This window comes from Tachyglossus aculeatus, chromosome 22 (genome assembly GCF_015852505.1).
Source record: "Tachyglossus aculeatus isolate mTacAcu1 chromosome 22, mTacAcu1.pri, whole genome shotgun sequence".
NCBI classification, from domain to species: Eukaryota; Metazoa; Chordata; class Mammalia; order Monotremata; family Tachyglossidae; genus Tachyglossus; species Tachyglossus aculeatus.
Genome location: NC_052087.1, coordinates 30,523,324 through 30,549,808, shown reverse-complemented (window position 1 = coordinate 30,549,808; position 26,485 = coordinate 30,523,324). Strand labels below are relative to the sequence as shown.

General features: G+C 43.9%; 1 protein-coding gene across 1 annotated transcript in view; it reads right to left on the bottom strand.

Moving 5' to 3' along the window:
* PTPRJ (protein tyrosine phosphatase receptor type J) overlaps positions 1-26,485 on the bottom strand; it is a 98,453-nt gene that overhangs the window by 50,543 nt on the left and 21,425 nt on the right. Inside the window, exons 10-23 of the mRNA XM_038765224.1 lie at positions 26,389-26,471; positions 22,480-22,517; positions 19,129-19,258; positions 18,212-18,321; positions 14,664-14,764; positions 14,503-14,575; positions 13,839-13,949; positions 12,228-12,289; positions 10,774-10,894; positions 9,421-9,591; positions 7,056-7,209; positions 3,649-3,729; positions 3,358-3,566; positions 2,839-2,900 (exon numbers count right to left, since the gene is read on the bottom strand). Of these exons, the coding sequence (XP_038621152.1) occupies positions 2,839-2,900; positions 3,358-3,566; positions 3,649-3,729; positions 7,056-7,209; positions 9,421-9,591; positions 10,774-10,894; positions 12,228-12,289; positions 13,839-13,949; positions 14,503-14,575; positions 14,664-14,764; positions 18,212-18,321; positions 19,129-19,258; positions 22,480-22,517; positions 26,389-26,471 (1,506 nt within the window). The remainder of the gene's footprint in view (positions 1-2,838; positions 2,901-3,357; positions 3,567-3,648; positions 3,730-7,055; positions 7,210-9,420; positions 9,592-10,773; positions 10,895-12,227; positions 12,290-13,838; positions 13,950-14,502; positions 14,576-14,663; positions 14,765-18,211; positions 18,322-19,128; positions 19,259-22,479; positions 22,518-26,388; positions 26,472-26,485) is intronic.

Genomic DNA, 26,485 nt, shown 5'->3' with positions numbered 1-26,485 from the left:
ACATAGGGCATGGACCTGATAAGTCTGCATTTATCACAGTGCTTAGTATAGTGCCTGGCACAAAGTATTGCTCAACAAATCTCCCCACCAAAAAAGAGGGCGGGAGGGAATGTATCAGGTGCCATTTCGCTCCCATGGCTTCAACTATCATCTCTACACTGATGACACCCAAACATACACCTCCACCCCTGCTCTCTCTCCCTCGCTTCAGGCTCGTATCTCCTCCTGCCTTCAGGACATCTCTGCCCGCCATCAAAAACTCAATATGTCCAAGACTGAAGTCCTTATCTTCCCTCCCAAACCCTGTCCTCTCCCTGATTTTCCCATCACTGTGTATGGCACTACCATCCTTCCCGTCTCACAAGCCTGGAACGTTGGTGTCATCCTGGACTCCGCTCTCTCATTCACCCCACACATCCAATCCGTCACCAAAACCTGCCAGTCTCACCTCCATAACATCGTCAAGGTCTGCCCATTCCTCTCCATCCAAACCGCTATCCTGCTGGTTCAATCTCTCATCCTATCCCTACTGGATTACTCTATCAGCCTCCTCTCTGATCTCCCATCCTCCTGTCTCTCCCCATTTCAGCCTACACATCACTTTGCTGCCCGGATTATCTTTGTGCAGAAACGCTCTGGGCATGTTACTCCCTCCTCTAAAATCTCCAGTGGTTGCCTGTCAACCTACGAATCAAGCAAAAACTCCTCACCCTGGGCTTCAAAGCTCTCCATCACCTTGCCCCCTCCTACCTCACCTCCCTTCTCTCCTTCCACAACCCAGCCGGTACCCTCTGCTCCTCTGCCGCTAACCCCCTCACTGTGCCTCTTTCTCGCCTGTCCCGCCATCGACCCCCGGCCCACATCCTCCCCCTGGCCTGGAATGCCCTCTCTCCACACATCCACCAAGCTCGCTCTCTTCCTCCCTTCAAAGCCCTACTGAGAGCTCACCTCCTCCAGGAGGCCTTCCCAGACTCAGCCCCCTTTTTCCTCTCCTCCTCCCCATCCCCCCCACCCTACCTCCTTCCCCTCCCCACAGCACCTACATATATTTGTACAGATTTATCACTCTATTTATTTTACTTGTTCATATTTACTATTCTATTTATTTTATCAATGATGTGCATTATAGCTATAATTCTATTTGTTCTGACGATTTTGACACCTGTCTACAGGTGTCTGTCTTGTCTGTCTTGTATTGTCTGTCTCCCCCTTCTAGACTGTGAGCCCGTTGTTGGGTAGGGACCGTCTCTATATGTTGCCAACTTGTACTTCCCAAGTGCTTAGTACAGTGCTCTGCACACAGTAAGCGCTCAATAAATACAACTGAATGAATGAATTTCCATTCCAAAAAGTTTGAAAGGACACCCCTCCCTTCAGCTGCTGCCCCACCTATCTGACCCAGATGCTCCCTGGCTCTCTAGCAGTCCTCCCTTTCAGGAAGGACAACAGCTATTTTAGCCTTTCCCCTCACCCTCTTCCCCCCAATCCAACTTGGACATCAGGCTGTGGTGAGTCAGGGAAATCTGGTTCTCAGACCAGGAGGTAAATCAATCACTGTACTTACTGAGTGCCTATTGAGTGCGGAGCACTTTGTTAAGCACTTGGAAGAGCATAAGAGAATCAGTAGACATGATTCCTGCCCTCAAAGGCATGATTCCTGTCTCCTAGTGAGGCAGATGGACACTAAAGTATATTACAGTTATGAGGAAAAAGTAGAGTATAAAAATATGTGCATAAGTGCTAGAGGGGTAAGGGAGGTTATTACCCAAGTGCTTAAGTGACCCCCCCAAGTACTAAAGTGGCAGTTGGGATAGAGGGTGGTGAGATTATAGGGTGGAGAGATGAGAGATTAATCAGGGAAGGCCTACTGGTGGAGATGTCATTTTAGAAGGGTTTAGAAGATGGGGAAAGTAGCAGTCTGTCAGATATGAAGGGGAAGGCAGGATCAGGCAGAAATAAGATCAGGAGCAAGAGATTAAGCGGGTGAGGACAATGTGGCATGGCTGGGTTTGAAAGGAATGAAGTATGTGAGCTGGGATGGACTGGGAGAAGAGGGAGGCTAAACAGGGGAGACAGAGTTGAGTGGGGTGCGGAAGAACAGGAGTGAGAGGATGGAGGGGGTGTCGGGGACAGTAGTAATAATAATAGTAATTCTGGTATTTGTTAAGTGCTTATTGTGTGCCAGGCACTGTATTAAAAATCTCCAGTGGCTGCCTGTCAACCTACGACTATGACAACCTACGAGATTTTGTATTAAGTGCTGGGGTGGATTCAAGCAAATCAGGTTGGACACAGTTCCTGTCCCACATGCGGCTCACAGGCTCAATCCCCATTTCACAGATGAGGAAACAGAGGCCCAGAGCAGTGAAGTGACTTGCCCAAGGTCACACAGCAGACAGGTGGCAGAGCGGGGACTAGAACCCACAACCTTCTGACTCCCAAGCTCGTGTCCTATCCTCTACGCCACGCTGCTCTCCAGAATAGTAGTAGTATTAGCATTTATTGAGGACCAAACAGGTGCAATGCACTGTACTGAGCACTTGGGAAGTAGAAAACAAGTGACATTCCTTGCCCACCAAGAGTTGACCCTAATGGGGAAAACTGGGAACAATAAGAGAGGTAGCCAGAACAGAAGAGGAGGAATTCAGGATTGGAAGAGAGTAACAGATGAAAGCGATGGACAAAATGATGGTATGTGATGGAAGGAAGGGTATAAGGACAGAAATGCAGAGGGCTGGGGTGAGAGGAAAGGGCTGATGAGATTTGGAAAGAGAGACCTGGAGAAAAGGTTAATTGGGGGGAGATGAGAAACTAAGAAAAGAGGAAAAGGGCAGTTACAGGAAGACAGGAAAATAGGAACATGTGTAAATGCCACTGAAGCAGAGGAAGCGGGAAAATCACTATAAGAAATAAAAAAAATCGAAAGAGAACAAGAGGACATCTATCCAAGAAAGGATAATTCTGCATCTCACAATAATTACAGTTATTTTACGTATTAAGTGCCAGGCACTGTGCTAAGTCTTGGGGTAGATACAAAATAATCAGATCAGACATTCCCAGTATCACATGGAGATCACAATCCAAGAAATAAAGAGTGCAGATATCTCAACCACATTTTATAAATCAGGAAACTGAGGCACAGAGAGGTTAAGTGAATTTTCCAAGGTCAATCCACAAGTCAGCGGCAGAACTGAGATTAAAAACCCCGTTGTTATGACTGCCAGTCATATGACCTTTCTACTAAACCATGCTACCCTATGACGATTATTCCATTTAACAAGCAATGTCACTAATTAGGTAATACTAATTAATTGATGCAAACAATTCATCTACCACACATTTAGTACTAGGCCAAGCCTCCAGTGGATGCTAAAAGGATCAACAACAGCTGCTGCTCTAAAAGCTTCTCCATGCCCAGGAATCGACACCATTCATTTGAAGTCGAGCTTCCACCGTACGCTATGCTGGATAGCAGAGCAGAGCTCTTGGGTGTGAAAAGACCCAAAGCAAACACCTTGCCCAATTCTCTTGTATTTTGAAAGATGTGGAATTTCAGCTTTGCAGGACTGCAAGACGTAGAAGGTTGGCAAGAGTTCACCACTGCGTGTTCTACTGTGTTTCATCCCCAAACTGGCATGTCCCTCATACATGAGAGGGCTGAGTTCACTTAGCCTCACGTGAAAATCACTTTTTTCGCTCAGTGGCTCCAGTGATTTCAAAGAAGATTTCCTTTAGAAATTTTGAAAGGGTATGTGTCGTGAACCAGATTTATCCACCTTATTAAAATGGAGATAATTACCTATTCCCTCCTTACAGAGATCGCAGGAGGGTCAATGAGAAAGCAAGAATTTACGGTATTTCGAGTTCTGAAGGGACTACGAGAGCTCACCTTAATGGTGGTGTTATTTATTTATGCTCAGAAAACAATAAAAAATTAGAAGGTTCATTTTTGGCTCTGAACATGTAATAACACAAATCTGTAAACAGCAATTTGAAGTAAAGGTGGCTAGGATGCCTAGATAACATTCATCTTCGACAAAGAATCCCAGATTTATGACTGCAAGCTTCATTAGGGCAGGGATTGTGGCTTCCACCTCCACTGCACTGCACTCTCCCAAGCCTTTAGTACAGGGCTCTTTATACGATAAGGAATCATTAAATAACATGACACTGATTTAGAAGATTGACCCCCTCTTTCATGCAAAACGCACCCAACCATCTACGGCAGGTGAGAATTACCCCAACTTTAAAAACTTTCTGAGGATTCGCCAACAACCTACCACCTATCAACAGCTTTATAAGGAACTTTTCCCCTTTTTCTAACCTAAAGCTCAGTGAAAGTCCCAGTTCTTCTTGTTCAGGGTTCAGTGAAGAAGAGCTGGTGTCATTCAGAGAAGCAGCATGGTTCAGTGGAAAGAGCACGGGCTTTGGAGTCAGAGGTCGTGGGTTCAAATCCCGGCTCTGCCACTTGTCAGCTGTGTGACTTTGGGCAAGTCGCTTCACTTCTCTGGGCCTCAGTTACCTCATCTGCAAAATGGGGATTAAGACTGTGAGCCCCCCGTGGGACAACCTGATCACCTTGTAACCTCCCCAGCACTTAGAACAGTGCTTTGCACATAGTAAGCGCTTAATAAATGTCATCATTATTATTAGTATTATTATTATTCAGTACTGAAGTGCCTGTCACAGCCTCAAGACCGATCATTAAACTGTCCCTCTGCCTTCTTTTTTCCCTTTAATCATCTTTGTGATTCTCAGTGGAACTCGTCCCAATTTCTGCTCATCTGTCCTTAAGTCTGGTAGACTCAAGGGCAGATCTCACCAGTTCTGGGTGTGATGCAAGTCACTACATGACATAGTAATACCTCTAGACTGTAAGCTCCTTGTGGGCAGATGTCTACCAACTCTGATCTTCTATACTCTCCCAAGCACCTAATAAAGTGCTCTGCACACCACAAGTGCTCAATAAATACCACTGATATGGTAGACTGATTTGGGGCATCTGGTATCATGCTTCTTTTTTTTAAAACATCCAACATTACCCACTCACAGTCAGCTTGTTATCCGCTACCACCTCAAAAATATCACCTGACTTTACAGAGAAGAATACCGAGGTACAAAGCACTGCTGGACCTCAGCCAGGCACTGATTCAAAAAAAATACAACCAGGGAGATGATGGATGCAATTGGCACTCATTCAGGGAGCTGTTCTTTTCTTAAGTTCAGAGCAGGAAAAAGAGAACTTCAGACTCAAAATCCTTCACTGCCTTCTCTTTTCTTTCCAGTCTCTAATCAAATGCACTTAAAGCATTTTCACAATGGAAATTCATGCAAAAAACAGGTCACACAGTTAGCACCATTCTCCCTCTGCCTCTAATCTTCTTGTCTCCCAGTCTCTTAAGGACACCAAAACGTCAAAGGCAAGTAAAGAAGCCACCCCAAGTGAGCTGCTGCAAATGGCTTAGGGCATGTATAATCACTGGGCAAGCACAAAGGGGAATAGTGAGGCCTAGTGGAAAAAGCACAGGCTTTGGAGTCAGTGGATCTATTTTCTAATCCCAGCTCTGCCACTTGCCTGCCATGTGACCTTTCTGTTCCTCAGTTTCCTCACCTGTGAACTGGGGATTCAATATCTGTTTTTCCACCCATCAATCAACCAATAGTATTTATCGAGGACTTACTGTGTGCAGAGCCCTCTTTTAAGTAAACACTTGGGACGGTACAATATAACAGAGTTGGTAGTCACGTCCCCTGTCCACAAAAAGCTGACCATCTAGTCTCCTACTTAGACCCTGAGCTCCATGTGGGACAGGGACTGCCTCCAACCTGATTAACTTGTATTCTACCCCAGTGCCTGACACATATTAAGTGCTTAATTCCATAATTTGTTCTGACGACTTGACACCTGTCCACATGTTTTGCTTTATTGTCTATCTCCCCCTTCTAGACTGGGAGCCCCTTGTTGGGTAGGGACCGTCTCTATATGTTGCCAACTTGTACTTCCCAAGTGCTTAGTACAGTGCTCTGCACACAGTAAGTGCTCAATAAATACTATTGAATGAATGAATGAATAATTCTTATTAAAAATCAATGGTATGTACTGAATGCTTTCTGTGGACAAAGCAATGCACTAACCACTTGAGATAATACAACAGAATAGGTAAACATGATCCATGTTCTCAAGGAGCTTATAATCTAGCTGGAGAAACAGACATTAAAATAAATTACAGGTAGGAAAAGCAACAGACTATTAAAATAAAAAATAAATACGAAGGGGAAATACGGAGGGGATGGGGCTGGGGTGAGTACCAAAGTGCTTAGAAGGTGTGGACTCGAGAGGAAAACGGTTAAGAAGCGAGGAAAGATAAGGTCAGGAGATGAGAGATGAAAAATGAGTCAGAGACATCCAATACACTTCAGGGTTACTGTAGAGGGGTCGGGCAAGCTAAAGATGGGAAAAGTGAGTGCTATTGCTATTTCTCTGCAACTACCAACTTCTGAGCCCAAAGGAGTAGCTTTGCAACTCCCACTGAAGCTCCTCAAACCCAACCCCACAACTTCCTGGCTCAGTTGAAGCAACAGTTGCAAGGAGAAGTTCAAATGTAGTCCCCCCCCGGCCCCGGCCCTCTTCTCTCACCTCATCCTTCCCCGCTCCCACTAGGCAGGGAGTTTCAAAGATGTCATAACTGGGTTTTCCAACCATGCTCTTATCAAGAGTGATGCAGAGAGGGGAAGAACTGAGGCAGGCATGGAGGCTAAATGCCCATCCCGCCTCCTGGGGTTCTCTTCCTTCCTGTTTTCGCTTCACAGCTCTATGGTGCTTTGCCCTCTACGGCTCCAAACCTCACTCTCCTTCAGTCCCGACTTGAGGAGATCGAGGGAGAGCACAGTCAGTCATCGAACGCAGCAGAAAACTGGAAACCTGAACGTGTCCGACCTGATTATCTTGTATCTACTCCAGCATTTAGTACAGCGCTTGCTAAGCCCATAGTAAGCACCGAACGAATAGCAGTTATTACTATAATTATTGGGAGTCCCCATATTTAGGAGTTTACTGTTGAACTCTCTTCGGATCCCACAGCTGTATCAATACAATATCCACCCCACTTTCCAAATGCATAAACAGGGACCCAGTGACGGCCTTATCAAGAACAGCAGAGTATCTTCTACCCATAATTGCCAGATAACTGTAGCACAGTCCCATAGCGACTGCAACCAGCCACCAAGACATTTACCCAGAGTCCAAGGCAATGAAAAAATCTAACTCTCTGCGGCCTCCTCATGGCTCCATTTTAGAACAGATCCCCTTTGTCTAGGGCTGCGGGCTTGTTCATTTGTTCCCTCTTCCCTGTGTTGGATGCTTTTCTGATTTCACAACATCCTGTATTTCTCGGCGCCCCAAACCCTTGATGTCGTAAAGAGATTTCTCCAGCAAGGAAATTCATTTTCGGTCTTCATTACTCATGCAAAATGGCCACACACACACACACACCACCCCCCTTCCCTTCTTCCCCACTTCAGCCTTCAGAAAGTTAAAATCTTTAAGGTGTCAGAAAGCACATCCATTTATGGAATCCATTTATTTAGTCATTCATTTCTCCAAACTCTTGCCATTACCAACTAAAATGGCATTTTTTTTCTCCTGCTCCCACTGTTGGGAGACAATCTGTACTTGCCTTCTGCCCCCTCTTAGATTTTAAGCTCCTTGAAGGCAGGAACCTAGTCTTTTTCTTATGCTGTTCTCTTTCAATAATCAAACCACATGCTCAACACACAGCAGGTGCTCAACAGGAACTACTGAATGGATGAGATAATTCACCCTCAAGCTCCATATCTTGGGCTGAGCGGGGCAAAAAAAGCAATTCAAAAACAAAATGACTTGGCAAGCATTTTCTCGCACATTCTGTCAGCCATCTCACCAATGAATATGGACACTATTTTTAGTCATAAAGGAAGAAGCCAGAGAAACTAATCTCCCTAGCCCTCAAAAGAGGGCCATACTGACAAGTCCTACAACTTAAGGTTTCTGGTCCTATATTGCAGTCTACACCTAGCAGCTAAGTCCATTAGGTCAACTGGGCACTTGCCAAGTGGCTGTGGAGTAAGCTGCATTTTTTTGCATTTTTCCAAGGAAGAGAATACTTTCCTCATCTGTACAATGTTGATTAAATACCTGTTTCCCCTTAGCTTGTGAACCCCATGTGGGACAGGAACTGTGTCCAATCTGTGCAAAGTGTATCTACTCCAAAGCTTAGTACAGTATATTTTAAGCACTTAAATACCTTTACTATTTTTATTAGTATTATCATGATGATAATCAACATTAAAGCATCCACAGCACCTCTGGCTTTCTCTTAACAAGCAGAAGCAGCATGGCCTATTACATAGGGCTGGGAGTCAGAGGACCTGGGTTCTAATCCCGGCTCTGCTCAGTTTCCTCATCTGTATAATGGGGATTCAGTCTGCCTCCCTATAGCGGAGACTTTTTTGGGACAGGGACTGTGTCCAATCGGCTTAACTTATGTCTACCTCAGCGCTTAGAATAATGCTTTATTCACACACAGTAAGTGCTTACCTAATACTTTAAAAAAAACTGATTTATGATATCATCCAAGATGCCACCAATCCTATAAATTTCTTCCTTAGAAGCTCCGCCCAGCAGGATACGCATCCAGTGGCTTGGCCTGAGCTACTGGGTAGACGCAGCATGACTTTGTGGATAGAGCACGGGCCTGGGAATCGCAAGGACCTGGGTTCTAATCCCAGCTCAGCCACTTGTCTGCTGTGTGACCTTGGGCCAGTCACTTCACTTTTCTGTACCTCAGTTACCTTATGTGTAAAATGAGGATTAAGACTGTTAACCCCATGTGTCCAATCTGATTAACTTGTCTTTACCCCAGTGTTTAGAACAGTGGCACATAATATGGACTTAAGTACCATATTTTTTTTTTGTCCTGTGGATATTTTGATTGAAACACTCACTTTCTAGCTGAACAAATTCTAGTTGAAAGTTATTTTGCCTTCTCCTAAAATAAGCTCTTCAATTTTCAAACTAAAGAAAGGAATTTTATTCCCAAGGCATTAAGCATTTGTATTTTTAAATGCTGGTATTTATGAAAGAAGACAGCTCTCAATTAGAATTGAATATTTCTGAAAAGTGATGCTATTCTGCAAATCCAGATGTCCAATTTCTATTTTATATATCATCCATCAGCCTATTTATACTCCTAAATAATCAGTCTATTCTAGCTGGAAGCCTGGGTTAAGTGCTCTGTTCATCTTCAACTGCTTATCATTAACTCAAATTATACTCTTCTCAATTGGGTGTGGCGAATGATGATTTCAGAGCAGATCTAAAAAATGTACATTTGTTAGAATAAGATGCCAGTGCCAGACTTTTGCTTTCGGTATTTCATTCACTGGGGTCAATCCACTGGCCACAATAGCACCATTTTAAAGCATCAGGTGACACAGAATAATCATTAATCTGAATTTTAGGTGCATATACCAAATTCAACTTTGAGAATTCCTCAACAGTGGGTGCAAAACAGTTTAAGGAAACTTTGTCTAGCTTTGGAAATATCCAATACCCTGAAAAAAAAGAGGCACTGGTAATCTTATGGAAACTTTTTGCCCACTGTGCTGCTCTGTGCTAAAATAGCATAAGTGGTCAACCTAATTGACGTGGGTCCCATCAGGATAGAAGCTATAGAAAATATGTACAGCACTTGGCTTTAATATAGTAAGCCCCGATTTATGCCTTATGCCTCACATTTCAAACTCCCTCTACACTGTAAGCTCGTTGTGGGCAGGGGATGTGTCTGCCAACTCTGTTATATAGAACTCTCACAAATGCTTAGTACAGGGCTCTGCATGCACTGACCACTCAATAAATACCATTGATCCACTGATTGATTAAAGGGCCCCAGCTCAAAGAAAATGGATGAGCCACCAGGGTACTGCTCCCAAATTCTGGAGATCAGCAGACCACCTCAGGGGTAGATCCCAAACCTTGGATGAAGTCGTCCTGTGTTGTTTTATGGAGTGACACTCCTCAAAAATCTCCAGTGGCTGCCTGTCAACCTAGGTAGGCTTAAGCATAAACTCCTCACTCTCAGCTTCAAGGTTCTCCATCACCTCGCCCCCCCCACCTACCTCCTACCTCACCTTCCTTCTCTCCTTCTACAGTCCAGCCTGCCCCCTCCACTCCTCTGCCACTAACCTCCTCACTCCTCCGTCGACCCCCGGCCCATGTCCTTCCCCTGGCCTGGAATGCCCTCCCTCCACACATCCGCCAAGCTAGTTCTCTTCCTCCCTTCAAAGCCCTACTGAGAGCTCACCTCCTCCAAGAGGCCTTCCCAGACTGAGCCCCCTTTTTCCTCTCCTCCTCATCCCCCCACCCTACCTCCTTCCCCTCAACACAGCACCTGTATATATGTTTGCACAGATGTATTACTCTATTTATTTTACTTGTACATATCTACTATTCTATTTATTTTGTCCATGATGTGCATTTAGCTTTAATTCTGTTTGTTCTGATGACTTGACACCTGTCCACATGTTTTGCTTTGTTGTCTGTCTCCCCCTTCTAGACTGTGAGCCTGTTGTTCAGGGTAAGGACTGTCTCTATATGTTGCCAACTTGGACTTCCCAAGCACTTAGTACAGTGCTCTGCACACAGTAAGCACTCAATAAATACGACAATGAATGAATGAATGATCCACCCTGAGGGAATATAGCAGGTGAGATCTGTGGGTTAAACGGATGAGCCACCAGGGTCCTGCTCCCAAATTCTGGAGATCAGCAGACCACCTCCGGGGTAGATCCCAAAACCTTGGATGAAGTTGTCCTGTGTCTTTTTGTGGGTGATGCCAGCAGCTGACACTGATCCACCCTGAGGGAATATGGCCCGGGAGATCTGTGGGTTTAATCTATGTAGAACATTCCTCTTTATTGAGGAAGTGGTGAGTCGAGAACCAGGGGCCCACACAGACCATTGTCTTGATCTGTTCCCATTTTATGGGAGGTTTCCCCCTTCCTAAGGCTACACTGTCAACTGGTCAATATTTCATTATGAGTTACCTACACTGTCAACTGGTCAATATTTCATTATGAGTTACCTATGTTACTTTCCTTTGGCAAGTCAAATTTTATGTTCTAAGCAGCGTGGCTCAGTGGAAAGAGCACGGGCTTGGGAGTCAGAGGTCATGGGTTCTAATCCCAGCTCCGCCACATGTCTGCTGTGTGACCTTGGGCAAGTCACTTAACTTCTCTGAGCCTCAATTACCTCATCTGTAAAATGGGGATTAAGACTGTGAGCCCCATGTGGGACAACCTGATCATGTTGTATCCCCCCCAGTGCTTAGAACAGTGCTTTGCACATAGTAGGTGCTTAACAAATGCCATCATCATCATCATTATTATTATTATATGACTATTAGATGGTTCTTAACTAATACATGAGGCATTCTACAGAAAGAAAAGGCAGTGCCAGTAGAAGACAAAAGCAACAAACTCTGTGATTCATTCATTCAATCGTATTTATTGAGCGCTTACTGTGTGCAGAGCACTGTACTAAGCGCTTGAGAAGTACAAGTTGGCAACATATAGACGGTCCCTACGAAACAGTGGGCTCACAGTCTAGACGACAGACTACAAGTCACGCTACAGCCACCAAATTTCAGCAGTCACATAATTCACACTGGATATTTCCCAGGCTCATGTAACAGCAGCAATCTTGTGAGGCACAACACCACGAACTACTTTATTTTTTATTACACTGCACAAAAGGGATTTTGCACCCTCAATAATTATCTGATTGACAGGCCTTAGAATAGCATTTAAGAAAATAATAACAATGGCATTTGTTAAGCGCTTACTATGTGTCAAGGACTGTTCTAAGCACTGTGTGGTATTTGTTAAATGCTTAGTGTGTGCCAGGCACTGTACTAAGTGCTGGGGTGGTTATGAGCAAATTGCTTTGGACACAGTCCCTCTCCCATGTGGGGTTCACAGTCTCACTGCCCATTTTACAGATGAGGTAACTGTGGCACAGAGAAGTGAAGGGACTTGCCCAAGGTCCCACAACAGACAAGTGGCAGAGCTGGGATTAGAACCCATGACCTTCTGAGTCCCAGGCCCATGCTCTAGCCACGATGCCATCGAGTGTGGCGACAAGTTTCAAAGAACACTAAAACTGTGGCAGGATCCACTCTTCTATGAGTTACCACAGAAGGAATTTTGCGCTTCTCCAAGTTCATCAGCTTCACCAACATGCCACACTGGAGCACTGGAAAGAGGATAACCTATCACGGAATTTGGGAGAGCAGTCAGTCCACCAGGATCTCGTTGAGGGCAGGGAATGTGTCTGCTTGTTATACTGTATTCTCCCAACTGCTTAGTACACTGCTCTGTACACGGTAAGTAAGCGCTCAATAAATGCGATTGGCTGACTGATCAAAGCAATGCTCGATGTAATACAGCTCCCCTGAATGGGATGGGTGAAGAAAAAGGATGGTACCAGGGTGCCCAAGAAGCTGCTGATAATAACTGTGTTATTTGTTAAGCACTTACTATGTGTGAGTGGATACTTACTAAGTGCTGGGGTGGATACAAGCAAATTGGGTTGGACACTGTCCCTGTCCCGCATGGGGCTCGCAGTCTTAATCCCCATTTTACAGACTAGGGAACTGAGGCACAGAGAAGCTAAGTGACTTGCCCAAGGTCACAGAACGGAGAAGTGGCAGAACTGGGGTCAGACCCCAGATTCTTCTGACTCCGAGTCCCATGCTCTATCGACTTCCAAGGACTTAGTATGGTGCTTTGAACATAGAAAGCACTCAGAAAATATCACTTACTGATGGATCAATTATAGTGGAGTAGAGGAAATTAGGATCACAACCACTGGCCACTATATGCCAGGAGGTAGAGGAGAGAATCTGCTAATTACCCAGGTGTCAGAGCAATAATTCCTGTCACCAAATGCAGAACCACTCTACTGGATATTGAAGCTCCTGTAAGTTTCCTACCTTTAGGGGATTACTTTCAAAGGCAAGCACATCAAAATATGATAATGCTTTTGTCCTACCCAGGGTCTGTCTCTAAATATTCAATCCCGTCCCGCGGTACCTCATATTTTGTGAAATCTTTGCTCCAGAAAAGCAAGCCTTCTTCCAACTGTTGCCCCCCAAGCTGGTCTAGAGCCCACTGTTACGTCACACCACTTGAGACTGTGTTTTTCTATGACTTTGAATCATTTACTCTGCCTTGCTGGCTTGTGAGTGCCCCTAATCAACTCACCAGACAACAGCTACATGATCAGGCCGGTGTCATCCAATCTCCTCATATGTGTCACTTAGCTCTGTGAACGTTGCTTCAAAGAAAATAAACTGACAGAGAAGCAGTGTGGTCTAGCGGACAGAGAATGGGCCTGCGAGTCAAAAGGTCATGGATTCTAATCCTGGCTCTTTCTACTGTGTGACCTTGGACAAGGCACTTCACTTCTCTGTGCCTCAGTTCCCTCATCTGTAAAATGAGGACTGAGACTGAAGCCCACATGGGACAGGGACTGTGTCCAACTCGATTTGCTTATATCCACCCCAGCGCTTAGTACAGTGCCTGGCACACAGTAAGTGCTTAAAGAATACCATCGATATTATCATTACTATTCTCTGTGCCTCAGTTTCCTCAACCATTAAAATGAGGATTAAATCCTACTCCCTCTGTGAGCCCCATGTGGGAGAGGGATTGTGTCCAACCGGATAAACCTGTATCTACCCCAGCGCTTAGTGCCTGACAGATAGTAAGCTCTTAACAAATATTATTTTTAAAAAACTGACTGCTTTCCCGTTCTCTTTTGTTAATCTTGCCCTTTGACGATGTTGAGTGAGGTTTGTTCGTGGCACTGGGGACACTGCTCAAGAAGCTGGATGCAACATTTTTAGCAGGCCCTGATGGGTTTTTTTGGTCCAATTTAATCATAATTTAATCTTTCTCACCCCCCCCCCCCGATTATTTTTTCTAAGTGTTAAACTGGGAAAAAAAATTGTCACTTCCAAAATATACTCAGCAATTTACAAGTTCTTTCAAACTTTATTAGAGTGCTTTGCATAAATGAAGTAAATCGACTTGATTAGTTGTCAGTATTTTTACTGCCATGAGTTTTGGAATGTGAGCTCCGGAAGACTGGGTCAGTTTTAAATACATCACATGTTTTCTGGGGCAATTTCATTTTCTTCATTCCACAAAGTATCCCATGGATAACTGGTACCTCCGCTGTCAGCTGTGTGACTTTGGGCAAGTCACTTCACTTCTCTGGGCCTCAGTTACCTCATCTATAAAATGGGGATTACGACTGTGAGTCCCCCGTGGGACAACCTGATCACCTTGTAACCTCCCCAGTGCTTAGAACAGTGCTTTGCACATAGTAAGCGCTTAATAAATGCCATTACTATTATTATAGTCAGATTTTGCTCATCTTTTGTTCAGTGTCAGCAGTCTCACTCCAAAATCCAGACCACACCTCACAAACAAGATCTGCAAAGTTCAGGAACTGCTCAAAAGAGTTTAGTTTCCTCTAGAGACACAGTTACAAAAACACCGGCAAATAAATGAGTTGCTGTGCAGGTTCAGCACAGGAAGTTGCAGTGAACAGTCTAAAATACCCAGAAATTGGGCACCAATCTACAGTGGAACATCCTAAAGGTTTTCATCGGAAACCCAGAACTTTTATCTAACCAGTGAATTCTGCTATTTGGGTAGTACACTGTTTAACAGTGCACAGATGCACAAAGGGGTGGAATAAAAGAATGAAAAATGAGAACATGGCTTTTGGCAGACAGCAAAATAGTCGGGTGACAATGGGGCATCAAGCCTCAGCTGAAATTGAAGGGCTACAGTCTTGTTATGTTCATTCATTCATTCATTCAATTGTATTTATTGAGCGCTTACTGTGTGCACAGCACTGTACTAAGCGCTTGGGAAGTACAAGTTGGCAACATATAGAGACGGTCCCTACCCAACAGTGGGCTCACAGTCTAGAAGGGGGAGACAGAGAACAAAACAAAACATATTAACAAAATAAAATAAATAGAATAAACATGTACAAATAAAAGGCCAATCAGCGGTATTTATTGTGCGTTCAGTCATTCAATCGTATTTACTGAGCACTTACTGTATGCAGAGCACTGTACTACGGGCTTAGAAAGTACAATTCGGCACTTACTGTGTTACTAAGCGCTTGGAAAGTATAATTCGGCACCCACTGTGTGAGGAGCACTGTACTAAGCACTTAGGTGAGTACAACATTGCCACTGTAAGGGCTGAGAAGCAGCACAGCCTACTGGCTAGAGCAAGGGCCTCGAAGTCGGAAGGTCATAGGTGCTAATCCTGACTCTGCCGCTTGTCAGCTGTGTGACCTTGGGCAAGTCACTTCACTTCTCTGTGCCTCAGTTACCTCATCTGTAAAACGGGGATTAAGACTGTGAGCCCCATGTGGGACAAGGACTGTGTCCAACCAGTTGCCTCATCTGTAAAATATGGATTAAGACTGTAAGCGGCCCCACATGGATAGGTACTGTGTCTACCTCCTTCCCCTCCCCTCAGCACCTGTATATATGTTTGTACAGATTTATTACTCTATTTACTTGTACATATTTACTATTCTATTTATTTTGTTAATGATGTGCATCTGGCTTTATTTCTGTTTGTTCTGACGGCTTGATACCTGTCCACATGTTTCGTTTTGTTGTCTGTCTCCCCCCTAGACTGTGAGCCTGTTGTTGGGTAGGGACCATCTATATGTTGCTGACTTGTACTTCCCAAGCGCTTAGTACAGTGCTGTGCACACACTAAGCGCTCAATAAATACGATTGAATGAATGAATGAAACTGATGACCTTGTTATCTACTCCAGGGTTTAGAACAGTGCTTGGCACATAGTAAGCACTTAACAAATACCATAATTATTATTAATTATTATTAAGTGGGGAGAAGGGACAGGAGATAGACCACAGCAGAACTGAGCGGACACATCGAGTGAAAGGTCTCAGATATATTAATATTTATCGAGTGCTTGTGTAGATACCACTGCACAAAGCACTTAGGGAGTTCAGAGGTAGAAGACATGATTCCAATCTTCATGAAACTTACAATTTAACAAAGGGAGGCAATCACAAAAGCCTCGTTTTTAGCCGTCTGCTCAACATCACCCCAATCCAATCATCAACCTGCTGAGCAAAGTTCTCCTAATTACAAAATGGGCAAACTGAACGTCCATCTCCTTTCCCTGCCCACCTCTGAAGGGAACGTTACACAGCAATGCAATGGTGAGGAGCCAGTCATGAGTGAAGGGAAGAAACAAGGAACCAGAATAATTCGTCAAGTGGCTAATCAGACTGTGTTTGTGATTTTCTGCTTTTAATATCATATTTAGACTTATTTTCTGTCCTAACGTCAATCCTAATAAGGGGACTTTAATTCACTGATTCCTCTAGTCGAGCGCACACTATACCTTGCCTCAAAATAATTTAGATTCTTCCTACTGAGTCCATTGTTCCCATAAATGCAGGGTGAGTCACAATCTCCACATGTACATTACTCAAGCTCTGCACTTGACGGCATCATAGGCCACGGAGAAAATGTCTCAGTAAGTGACTTTCAGACCCAACATCCTAGAGATATTTCAGCACTGACCCATGGCGGATGTTCATTCATTCATTCAATCCTTTTTATTGAGCGCTTACTGGATGCAGAACACTGTACTAAGTCCTTGGGAAAGCACTTGGGAGAGAAGCAGTGTGTCTTAGTGGAAAAAGCACAGGCCTGAGAGTCAAAGGACATGGGTTCTAATTCAGGCTCCACCACTTTGCTGTGACCTTAGGGAAGTCACTTAACTTTTCTTTGCCTCAGTTACCTCATCTGTAAAATGGGAATTAAAATGTGAGCCCCACGTGGGACAACCTGATTAGCCTGTGTCTATCCCAGCACTTAGAACAGTGCTTGGCACATAGTAAGTGCTTAACAAATACCATTATTATTATTACAACAAGACTGAGCCCCCTTTTTCCTCTCCTCCTCCCCATCCCCCCTGGCCTACCTCCTTCCCCTCCCCATAGCACCTGTATATATGTTTGTACAGATTTATTATTCTATTTATTTTACCTGTACATATTTACTATTCTATTTATTTTGTCAATGATGTGCATCTAGCTTTATTTCTATTTATTGTGATGACTTGACACCTGTCCACATGTTTTGTTTTATTGTCTGTCTCCCCCTTCTAGACTGTGAGCCTGTTGTTGGGTAGGGACCGTCTCTATATGTCGCCAACTTGTCCTTCCCAAGCTCTTAGTACAGTGCTCTGCACACAGTAAGCACTCAATAAATACCATTGAATGAATGAATGAATAAACAAATTCCCTGCCCACAACAAGCTTACAGTCTAGAGGGGGATGACCGACAACAATACAAATAAATAAATTACAGATATATACATAAGTTCTGTAGGGCTGGGACGGGGGAAGAACAAAGGGAGCAAGTCAGGAGACGAGGAAAGAGAAGCTTGGTCTGGAAAGGCCTCCTGGAAGAGAGGTGCCTTCAATAAGGCTTTGAAATGGGGGGAGAGTAATTGTTGGATTTGAGAAGGAAGGGAGTTCCAAGCCAGAGGTAGGACATGGGTTAGGGGTCAGCGGTGAAATAGGCGAGATTGAGGCACAGTGAGAATGTGACACTGAATAGGGGCAAGATCAGTAAGAAGACCTCAACTAGCCAAGGTGGCTGATTCAGGAGCTTCAATCAATCAATTGTATTTATTGAGCGCTTACTGTGTGCAGAGCACTGTACTAAGCGATTGGGAAGTACAAGTTGGCAACACACAGAGACAGTCCCTACCCAACAGTGGGCTCACAGTCTAGAAGGGGGAGACAGAGAACAAAACCAAACATATTAACAAAATAAAATAAATAGAATAGATATGTACAAGTAAAATAGAGTAATAAATATGTACAAACATATATTCATTCATTTCATTCATTCAATCATATTTATTGAGCACTTACTGTGTGCAGAGCACTGTACTAAGCGCTTGGGAAGTTCACATCTGCTGCCTACCCCTGAAACTTCCCAAGTACAGAACCCAAAACTGCAGCTGCTTGTGGATGAAGGTATTTTCCTTACAAATGCCAACCCCCTTCATGCCCAGGACCTCTTCATACAGAGGTTGTGAAACACATCCTCCATCATCTCTAATAACATCTGCCTATCAGGTACACTGGCTTTATAGTGCACCTGCCTCCAGTGAACAACACTGATGCCAGTCCTTCTCCTGAGACACATTCACAATTAAATTCTTCTCTAAAAATATCACTGGTACCTAATCAAAGGGTGATGGTCCTCCACGGTGGCACTGTAATTTATGTCCGTCTCCCCCTGTAAGTTCCTTCTGGACAGGGATTGTGTTTATGAACTCCGTTGCACTGCACTTCCCCAAGTGCTTAGTACAGTGCCCCACACACACAGTAAGGCCTTAATAAATACCACTGATTTACTGATTGTTATGCCATGGGTGAAAAAAAAAATATGGCACCCTATTTAATTTGAAATTAATTATTATCGCCATAAGAAGCTTTGAACAGAAAAATTGGTTTGAAAAGTCATTTCACTTCCCCTATTTACCGAGGTTTGCTTAGCTACATAAGGAGAAAAGTTTCAGAATCCCCAAGTCCAATTGATCTCCCCTGGCCTTTTCCTACTAATAAAACTCTTTTTTATTCCCTCGCATAGGCTTAAACTTTACCAAAAGGCAAACTGTGCAAGTATATGCCTCAGAAAACAACAGTCAATTGACTCTTTGTACAAGCCTGATAATCCACTGTTCTGGTTGAATGTTTTGTGACTTTTTTAATAAGACACTGTCCAGAAATAGGACTGAAGATTGACCTTGTGACTCCTCTTATTAGTCCCCATTGATAATTCAATATGTGTACATTCAAAAATGCGTAACTACAAGCTAAACTGCTAAACACTAGGCAGGCAATATTAAAACCAGCTCTCACGGAATATATTACACAAACAAACAAACACACACCTGCTTTGCTGCCCAATAAATTAAGGAAGGGAATTCATAATTCACAACTTTGTAACATCAAACATTTCACTACTATTAATTTTGCCCACTTCGGGTAACGAACTGCAGATGTGGCAACTATCTGAATCAAACCAAAAGAATTCCTTCTCTCCAGATTTCCAGCATTCCTCAATTTCTAAAATTAGATTCCGTCAATTGGGAAACTGGGCCAGGATTGCCTGTAGTCCAGATCTCCACACAGGAGACAGGAGCCCCACAGCAGGGGTAACCCGCATGTAGATTAGGACTGCAAACCCTAAATCAGTCGAGATTGTGGGAAGCACCGGCCCAGAAGAGAAGCAGCGAGGCCTATTAGCCTGGAAGCCGGAGGACCTGGATTCTAATCCTGGCTCTGCCTCTCGTCTCCTGTGTGATTTTAGCCCAATCATTTTCACTTCTCTACACCTCAATTCTTTCATCTGTCAAATGAGGATTAAGCGCCATGTGGGACGTGGACTACATCCAACCTGATTAGCTTGATCGTGTCCCAACGCACAGCACAGTGCCTGGAAAATGCTTAACAAATATGGCTAAAAAAATTAAAATAAAAAAGGGAAAGAGGAGAAGAGAGAAGAGGGGAGGGAGACAGAGATCAAATTATGGTATTTATTGAGCGCTCACTATGTGCAGAACACTATACTAAGATTTAGGGAACCGGTCAGAAGATGACCCTAAGGGATGGAACCTGAAATCCAGAGCCACTAGGCATCCCTGGTAGTGAGTCTTCTCTCAAAGTATCCCAAGAGCACCACAGAGGATGCTCGGGATATCTAGGCCCCAGGTTCTAAGGAAAAGAAAGAGAAAAGCAGCTTGGAAGCAGCGTAGTCTAGTCTGGAAGTCAGAAGGACCTGGGTTCTAGTCCTGGCTGTGCCACCTGTCTGCTGGGTGACCTTGGGCAAGTCGCTTCACTTCTCTGTGCCTCAGTTACCTCATCTGTAAAATGGGGATTACAACTGTGAGCCCCATGTGGAACAGGGACTGTGTCTGACCTGATTACCTTGTATCTCCCCCAACACTTAGAACAGTGCCTGGGACATACTAAGTGCTTAAGTACCATAAAAAAAAAAAAGCAGTAGAACTGCCTAGTGGAAAGAGCCCAGGCCTGGGAATCAGAGGACCTGGGTTCTAATCCTGGCTCCACAACTCGTCCGCTGTGGGATCTTGGGCAAGTCACTTCCCTGAGCCTCAGTTCCCTCAACTGCAAAATGGAGATTCATTACCTGTTCTCCCTTCTTTAACTGTGAGCCCCACATGGGACTTTTCATTCATTCATTCAATCATATTTATTGAGCGCTTACTGTGGGCAGAGCACTGTACTAAGCGCTTGGGAAGTACAAGTTGGCAACATAAAGAGACGGTCCCCACCCAACAGAGGGCTCCCAGTCTAGAAGGGGGAGACAGACAACAAAACAAAACATATTAACAAAATAAAATGAATAGAATAAATATGTACAAGTAAAATAGAGTAATAAATATGTACAAACATATATACATATATACAGGTGCTGTGGGGGACCTGATTATCTTGTATCTCGGCACACAGTAAGTGCATAACGAATACAATTATCACCATTACTATTATTACAAAAGGACACCTCCACGTTTGCCTGTGAAAGCCGGCAAGACACGCCGCCACAAGAGGCTGAGCAGCGTGGCTCAGTGGAAAGAGCCCGGGCTTTGGAGTCAGAGGTCATGGGTTCAAATCCCTTCTCCGGCAATTGTCAGCTGTGTGACTTTTGGCCTGTCACAACTTCTCTGGGCCTCAGTTACCTCATCTGTAAAACGGGGATTAAGACTGTGAGCCCCCCGTGGGACAACCTGATCACCTTGTAACCTCCCCAGCAGTTAGAACAGTGCTTTGCACATAGTAAGCGCTTAATAAATGCCATAAAAAAAAAACCCGGAGCCAACTCAACTGAGAAGAAAGGTCAGAGACCAAAAGCTCACTAGAGCCCCCCTCCCCTGGTCATGGGTTCGAATCCCAGCTCCGCCACAAGTCTGCTGTGTGACCTTGGGCAAGTCACTTCACTTCTCCGAGTCTCAGTTCCCTTATCTGTAAAAATGGGGATTAAGACTGTGAGCCCCCCGTGGGACAACTTGATCACACTGTATCCCCCCCAGCGCTAAGAACAGTGCTTTGCACATGGTAAGCGCTTAACAAATGCCATCATTATTATTATTATTGACTGGAGTCTGGAAGGTTGTGACAGTCTCTCAGGGGACACACACACACACACACACACACACACACCACACACACACCTTGAGCTAAATCATCAGCTTCCTTCAAAGTTATTTCCACAGTCTCCACCACCCAAGAACAAGCAATGTGGAAGGCAGTCTTTTCATCTCTACATAATTCAGCCCACTTCACGATCTATACCTATCTAATTACAGCCCTGGGTTAATGTGAAAAGATTACTGTTATCAAGTAACTTTATCACTTTAACCGTTTGTAAAGGCAGTCCCTCTGAAAGCGCAGGTTTATTCTGGCATGACCTCTTAATGGGGCTTCATTGAGGGACCAAAGAAGAAATTTTCCACTGTGACATACTTAAATTAAACAGAAAAAACTACTCAGATCCTGCTGTTGGAGGAAAAATAACCCAAGTCTTATTGTGGCTTCTGACATTCTGCCAGGCCCTGGACATTGAAATATGAACGGGACTAAAAGATATTAGGCCAGACTGAAGACTATTAAAACTGATTTTTATTACATACATCCATCTTACTCAAAAGTACACAGCCCATTCGGGAAAAAGAAAAACCAAAGGGAAAGAACCGATATGTTCTCACCCTTGAGCATCAAGTACCTGCTCACTAATGATAATAATAATGATGGTATTTATTAAGCACTTACTATGGAAAGAACCAATGTGTTCTCACCCTTGAGCATCAAGTACCTGCTCACTAATAATAATAATGATGGTATTTATTAAGCAATTACTATGGAAAGAACCGATGTGTTCTCACCCTTGAGCATCAAGTACCTGCTCACTAATAATAATAATAATCATGATGGTATTTATTAAGCACTTACTATGTTCTAAGCGCTGGGGAATTTACAAGGTGATCAGGTTGTCCCATGGGAGGCTCACAGTTATCCTCATTTTACAGATGAGGTAACTGAGGCACAGAGAAGTTAAGTGACTTGCCCAGAGTCACACAGCTGGCAATTGGCAGAGCCGGGGTTTGAACCCATGACCTCTGACTCCAAAGCCCGTGCTCTTTCCACTGAGCCATGCTGCTTCTCTGTGCAGTTAATCAGGATAACAAGTGTGGTATTTAAGTGCATACTAAATGCCAAGCACTGTTTTAAGTGCTGGAGTAAATGCACGATAATCATACTATCCGTACCGTCTATGAGCTTCCATTTCATCCTAATTTCCACCACCCTGGTGGGAAAAGAGAAAACCACAGTGACATGAGGCTACCCCAAAACCCTGGGAAGACTGGGGAGATGGCAGAGTGGTTGCTGTGGCAACGAGTGTGTCTTGCACTCTGAGCCATGAGAAGCCTGAAATTCTTCTCCTCTAGACAGGGCACCTTACTGAGTTTTGGTTTGATTTTATGCATTTGTCTTTATCTTTTATGTTGTTTTGGTCTTCCATTGTTTCATCACTCCTTATATATCTATATACTTTCAGACAGCGAACCCCTTGTGGGTCGGAGACCATATTCATTCAATCATTCATTCAATCGCATTTATTGAGCGCTTACTGTGTGCAGAGCACTGTAATAAGCACTTGGGAAGTACAAGTTGGCAACATATAGAGACTGGTCCCTACCCAACAACGGGCTCACAGTCTAGACGGGGGAGACAGACAACAAAACAAATTCTCACCTGTGAATTATTTCCCAGAGCTTAGTACAGTGCTCTGCACATAGTAAGTGCTTAATAAATGAAAGCCCTTTGGCTACTAGCTACAGATAGAGTCCCTGTCCCAGTTGGGTCTCACAGCCTAAATAAAGGGGAAGGAGAACAGATATTTAATCTCCATTTTACAGAAAAGGAAACGGGCACAGAAAAGATAACTGATTCACCCCAAGTGACACACAGCAGCCAAGTGGCAAAGCCAGGATTAGAACCCAGGTCTGCTGACTGTCCTGTACTCTTTCCACTAGGGCACACTGCTTCTGCTCCAGTAAAATGGTTAGCCGTCAAAGCAATGAAGTCATCAATGTACATCTGAGCTACTCTGCAACTGAATACTCTTGGGTGAAGCTGATTTTTATAACTCATTAAAGCATTCCCATTTGGTACTGGGCACTTGACTGGAGTTCAGTTCATTCCCATCTTTGGTTCCACAGAGAGAGATTCCCACTGTGTCCCCCAACTAGCAGGTGTGGAAATGTCCTGCGTCACAAGCCTACTAGACTGTGAGCCCGTTGTAGGCAGGGACTGTCTCTATTTGTTGCTGAATTGTATTTCCCCAGTACTTAGTACAATGCTCTGCAAACAGTAGGTGCTCAATAAATAAGATTGAATGAATACTAGACACAAATTCAGTGCTGACCCCGTCAATTAAAGAGATGACCATCCTTCCCAACAAAGCAGATGGGCAAACAGCTCCAGTTAAAGGCCTCCCTGCCCTCCTTGCCCTGTCAAGAAACAATTTCTGCAAGCTCCAAGAAATAATTAAGAGCATATTTGTCCTCGGCTCATCTGACTCCATGCCAAGACACCAATAACAGCATCTCAGAATGGAATTTAATAAGTGCACAGCTAAGTACACTTTTTGTTTGGGAAATTCTTTCTGAACACCACAAATATTAATTCTTTATAAAGGGGGAGTGGATGGTACACTTCACCACCATAATTCATTAAAAAGGGCTTGGACTAGTAGGGATTTGTACAGTGACACTGAGATCTGATATTTTCCATATTAACTACTCGCCATCATTGATCCCATGAGGCCACAAACCAAATACGGAGGGGTCTTCTATAGCCACAGGTCAATATGCCTACTGCAATTTTTCCCTGGCTACACGAGATCCCGAGATGCATCCCAGTTAAATAAAACTCAAACAACAAAACCTACCATCTAATAAGCACACACTACAAATCTGGCCCACTGCAATTCCACAAAGGGAAGGGGAGCATTATCTATACCCAGACAATACAGAAGCCTAGTAAAGAATTCAGCTCAACCCAAAGTCAGACAGACATAGAAATATTCATAAGCCACAGAATCAGAGTTAATAAAATTGCATTGTCAGGTGACTATTCATATTCATTCACTTCAATCAATCGTACCTATTGAGCATTGTACTAAGCGCTTAACACTATTCATGTGCACAAGTGCTGAAAATTGCCATAAATAATCAATCAATAGTATTTATTGACCCCCTACTCTGTGAAGAGCAATGCACTAAGTATCTGAGAGAGTATAACAGTTAGTGGCCACGATCCCCATCTTCCAGGAGTTTATAGTCTAGCAGGGAAGACAGACAAAAATAAATTACAGATTGGGGAAGCTACAGTTCAGAGTTAGGTATATAAATGCTACATTGACACAGACATTCAAGGGGTGACTGAAAGGTTGTTAAGGCTAGGGGCATTGGTAATTAATTGGGGAAAGCTTGGTGGAGGAAGTGGGGTTTTAAGAACTTGCCCACTCCCCCCACTCCTTAGGTGTGTGTCCAGGGTTGTAGCCTAATCCAGCACTCCACACTCTCTCAGATATGAATGTCATGGCCTGTAACGGCAGCCTTTTGGCTGGAGTTATCCTTGTCCTCCTTCCTGACATGGTGGAAACCAAGTCCCACCCTCAGAGGAGTGGAGGGGAGGCCGATGCCCATTTAAAACCAAGTTTGTGTGCACACTGGGTGTGAAGAAAGAGAAGAAAAAGTAGCAGAACATAGAATTCTTCTTCTTGCTTCAAACTTGGGTGGACACAGTAAATTTCAAATTTGGGCTCCTCTTGTGGATAGGCGGTGTGAGCTAAATGGGCTAAGGTGCTCACCTCCTTCTTCCCAACTGAACACTTACTCTAGACTGTAAGCTCATTGTGGGCAGGGAATGTGTCTACCAGCTCTGTTAAACTGTATTCTTTCATGCACTTAGTATAGTGCTCTGCACACAGTATGTGCTCCATAAATACGATTGATAATTTCAGCAGAAATTCTGTACATTTGTTGCTATCGTTTCCCACCCTTGCCCTGAAGAACACTATCCAGTGACTGACAATCTTCATTCCACTGTGACCTCAGATGAAAATCCACTTCCCCATGTGCAAAATAGATAAATATTGATATAGTATCGTGAAGTGGGTGGATGCCCTAGTGCTTGAAGAGAGCTGTGTAGGTGGGTCTGACTCAACAGTTCTCCTTGACCTTGTTGATGGGAGAGTTTGAACTGCCAATGGTTTTGCCCACTGCAAATTCAGCTAAATCTAATCAAGATTAGCTCATGCCTACTGGGTCAGCATTTCTAATAATAATAATAATGATTTTGGCATTTGTTAAGCACTTACTATGTGCCAAGCACTGTTCTAAGCACAGGGGTAGATACAAGGTCATCAGGCTGTCCCACGTGGGGCTCACAATCTTAATTCCCATTTTACAGCTGAGGGAACCGAGGCCCAGAGAAGTGAAGTGGCTTGCCCAAAGTCACACAGCAGACAAGCTGCGGAGCCGGAATTAGAAGCCACAACCTCTGACTCCCAAGCTCAGGCATCACAAACTGGACTCGTTTTGTTCCTGCTTCACCTTCTGGATCAAATCAGACAAATTACGTAACCTCTCTGTGCCCTGCTTGCCTGAACTATAATTAGCATTATGTCTGCCTATTTTTCATCCCATTAGATTGGAAGTTCTCTGAGGGTAGAAGACTACATTTCACCCCTGTTGTACTTTCCCAAGGGCCTAGTATAGGTCTCTGAGCAGAGACTGGGATTTTAGGACTAAAAGAGACTAATATGAAAAGATTGAAATAAAAGGTGTGACTGCAAATCAAAGGTAATTTTGCTATTATTGTTATTATTTTACCAAATATTTGGTATACTGAGCTCTTGTTTTGAGTGCTTAATGGGAATCTTCTCACAGCCTGTGGCTTTCTTGCACAGCTAACTAAATCATCCTAATTTACAAGCTTTGCTTTGAAAAACCTGCCCCATTACTTATAAAATCCTGCCTTCCAGCCGTGACTGGCAAAGTGCTCATATACTGAAAATGCTGACTTTGGAGAGTTGAGTTTCCTAAATAGAAAACCTAAAGACTTTATTATCTCCCACAGGGTTATTGCCAGCCCTGATATTTATGTACCCCTTTGCTTTCAGAAGCACAAAAAATGTCTTATATCTGCTCTCATTCACCCTCCCACCTCTACAAAGGATTGAAGGCAGGATCTATTTCAAGAGGA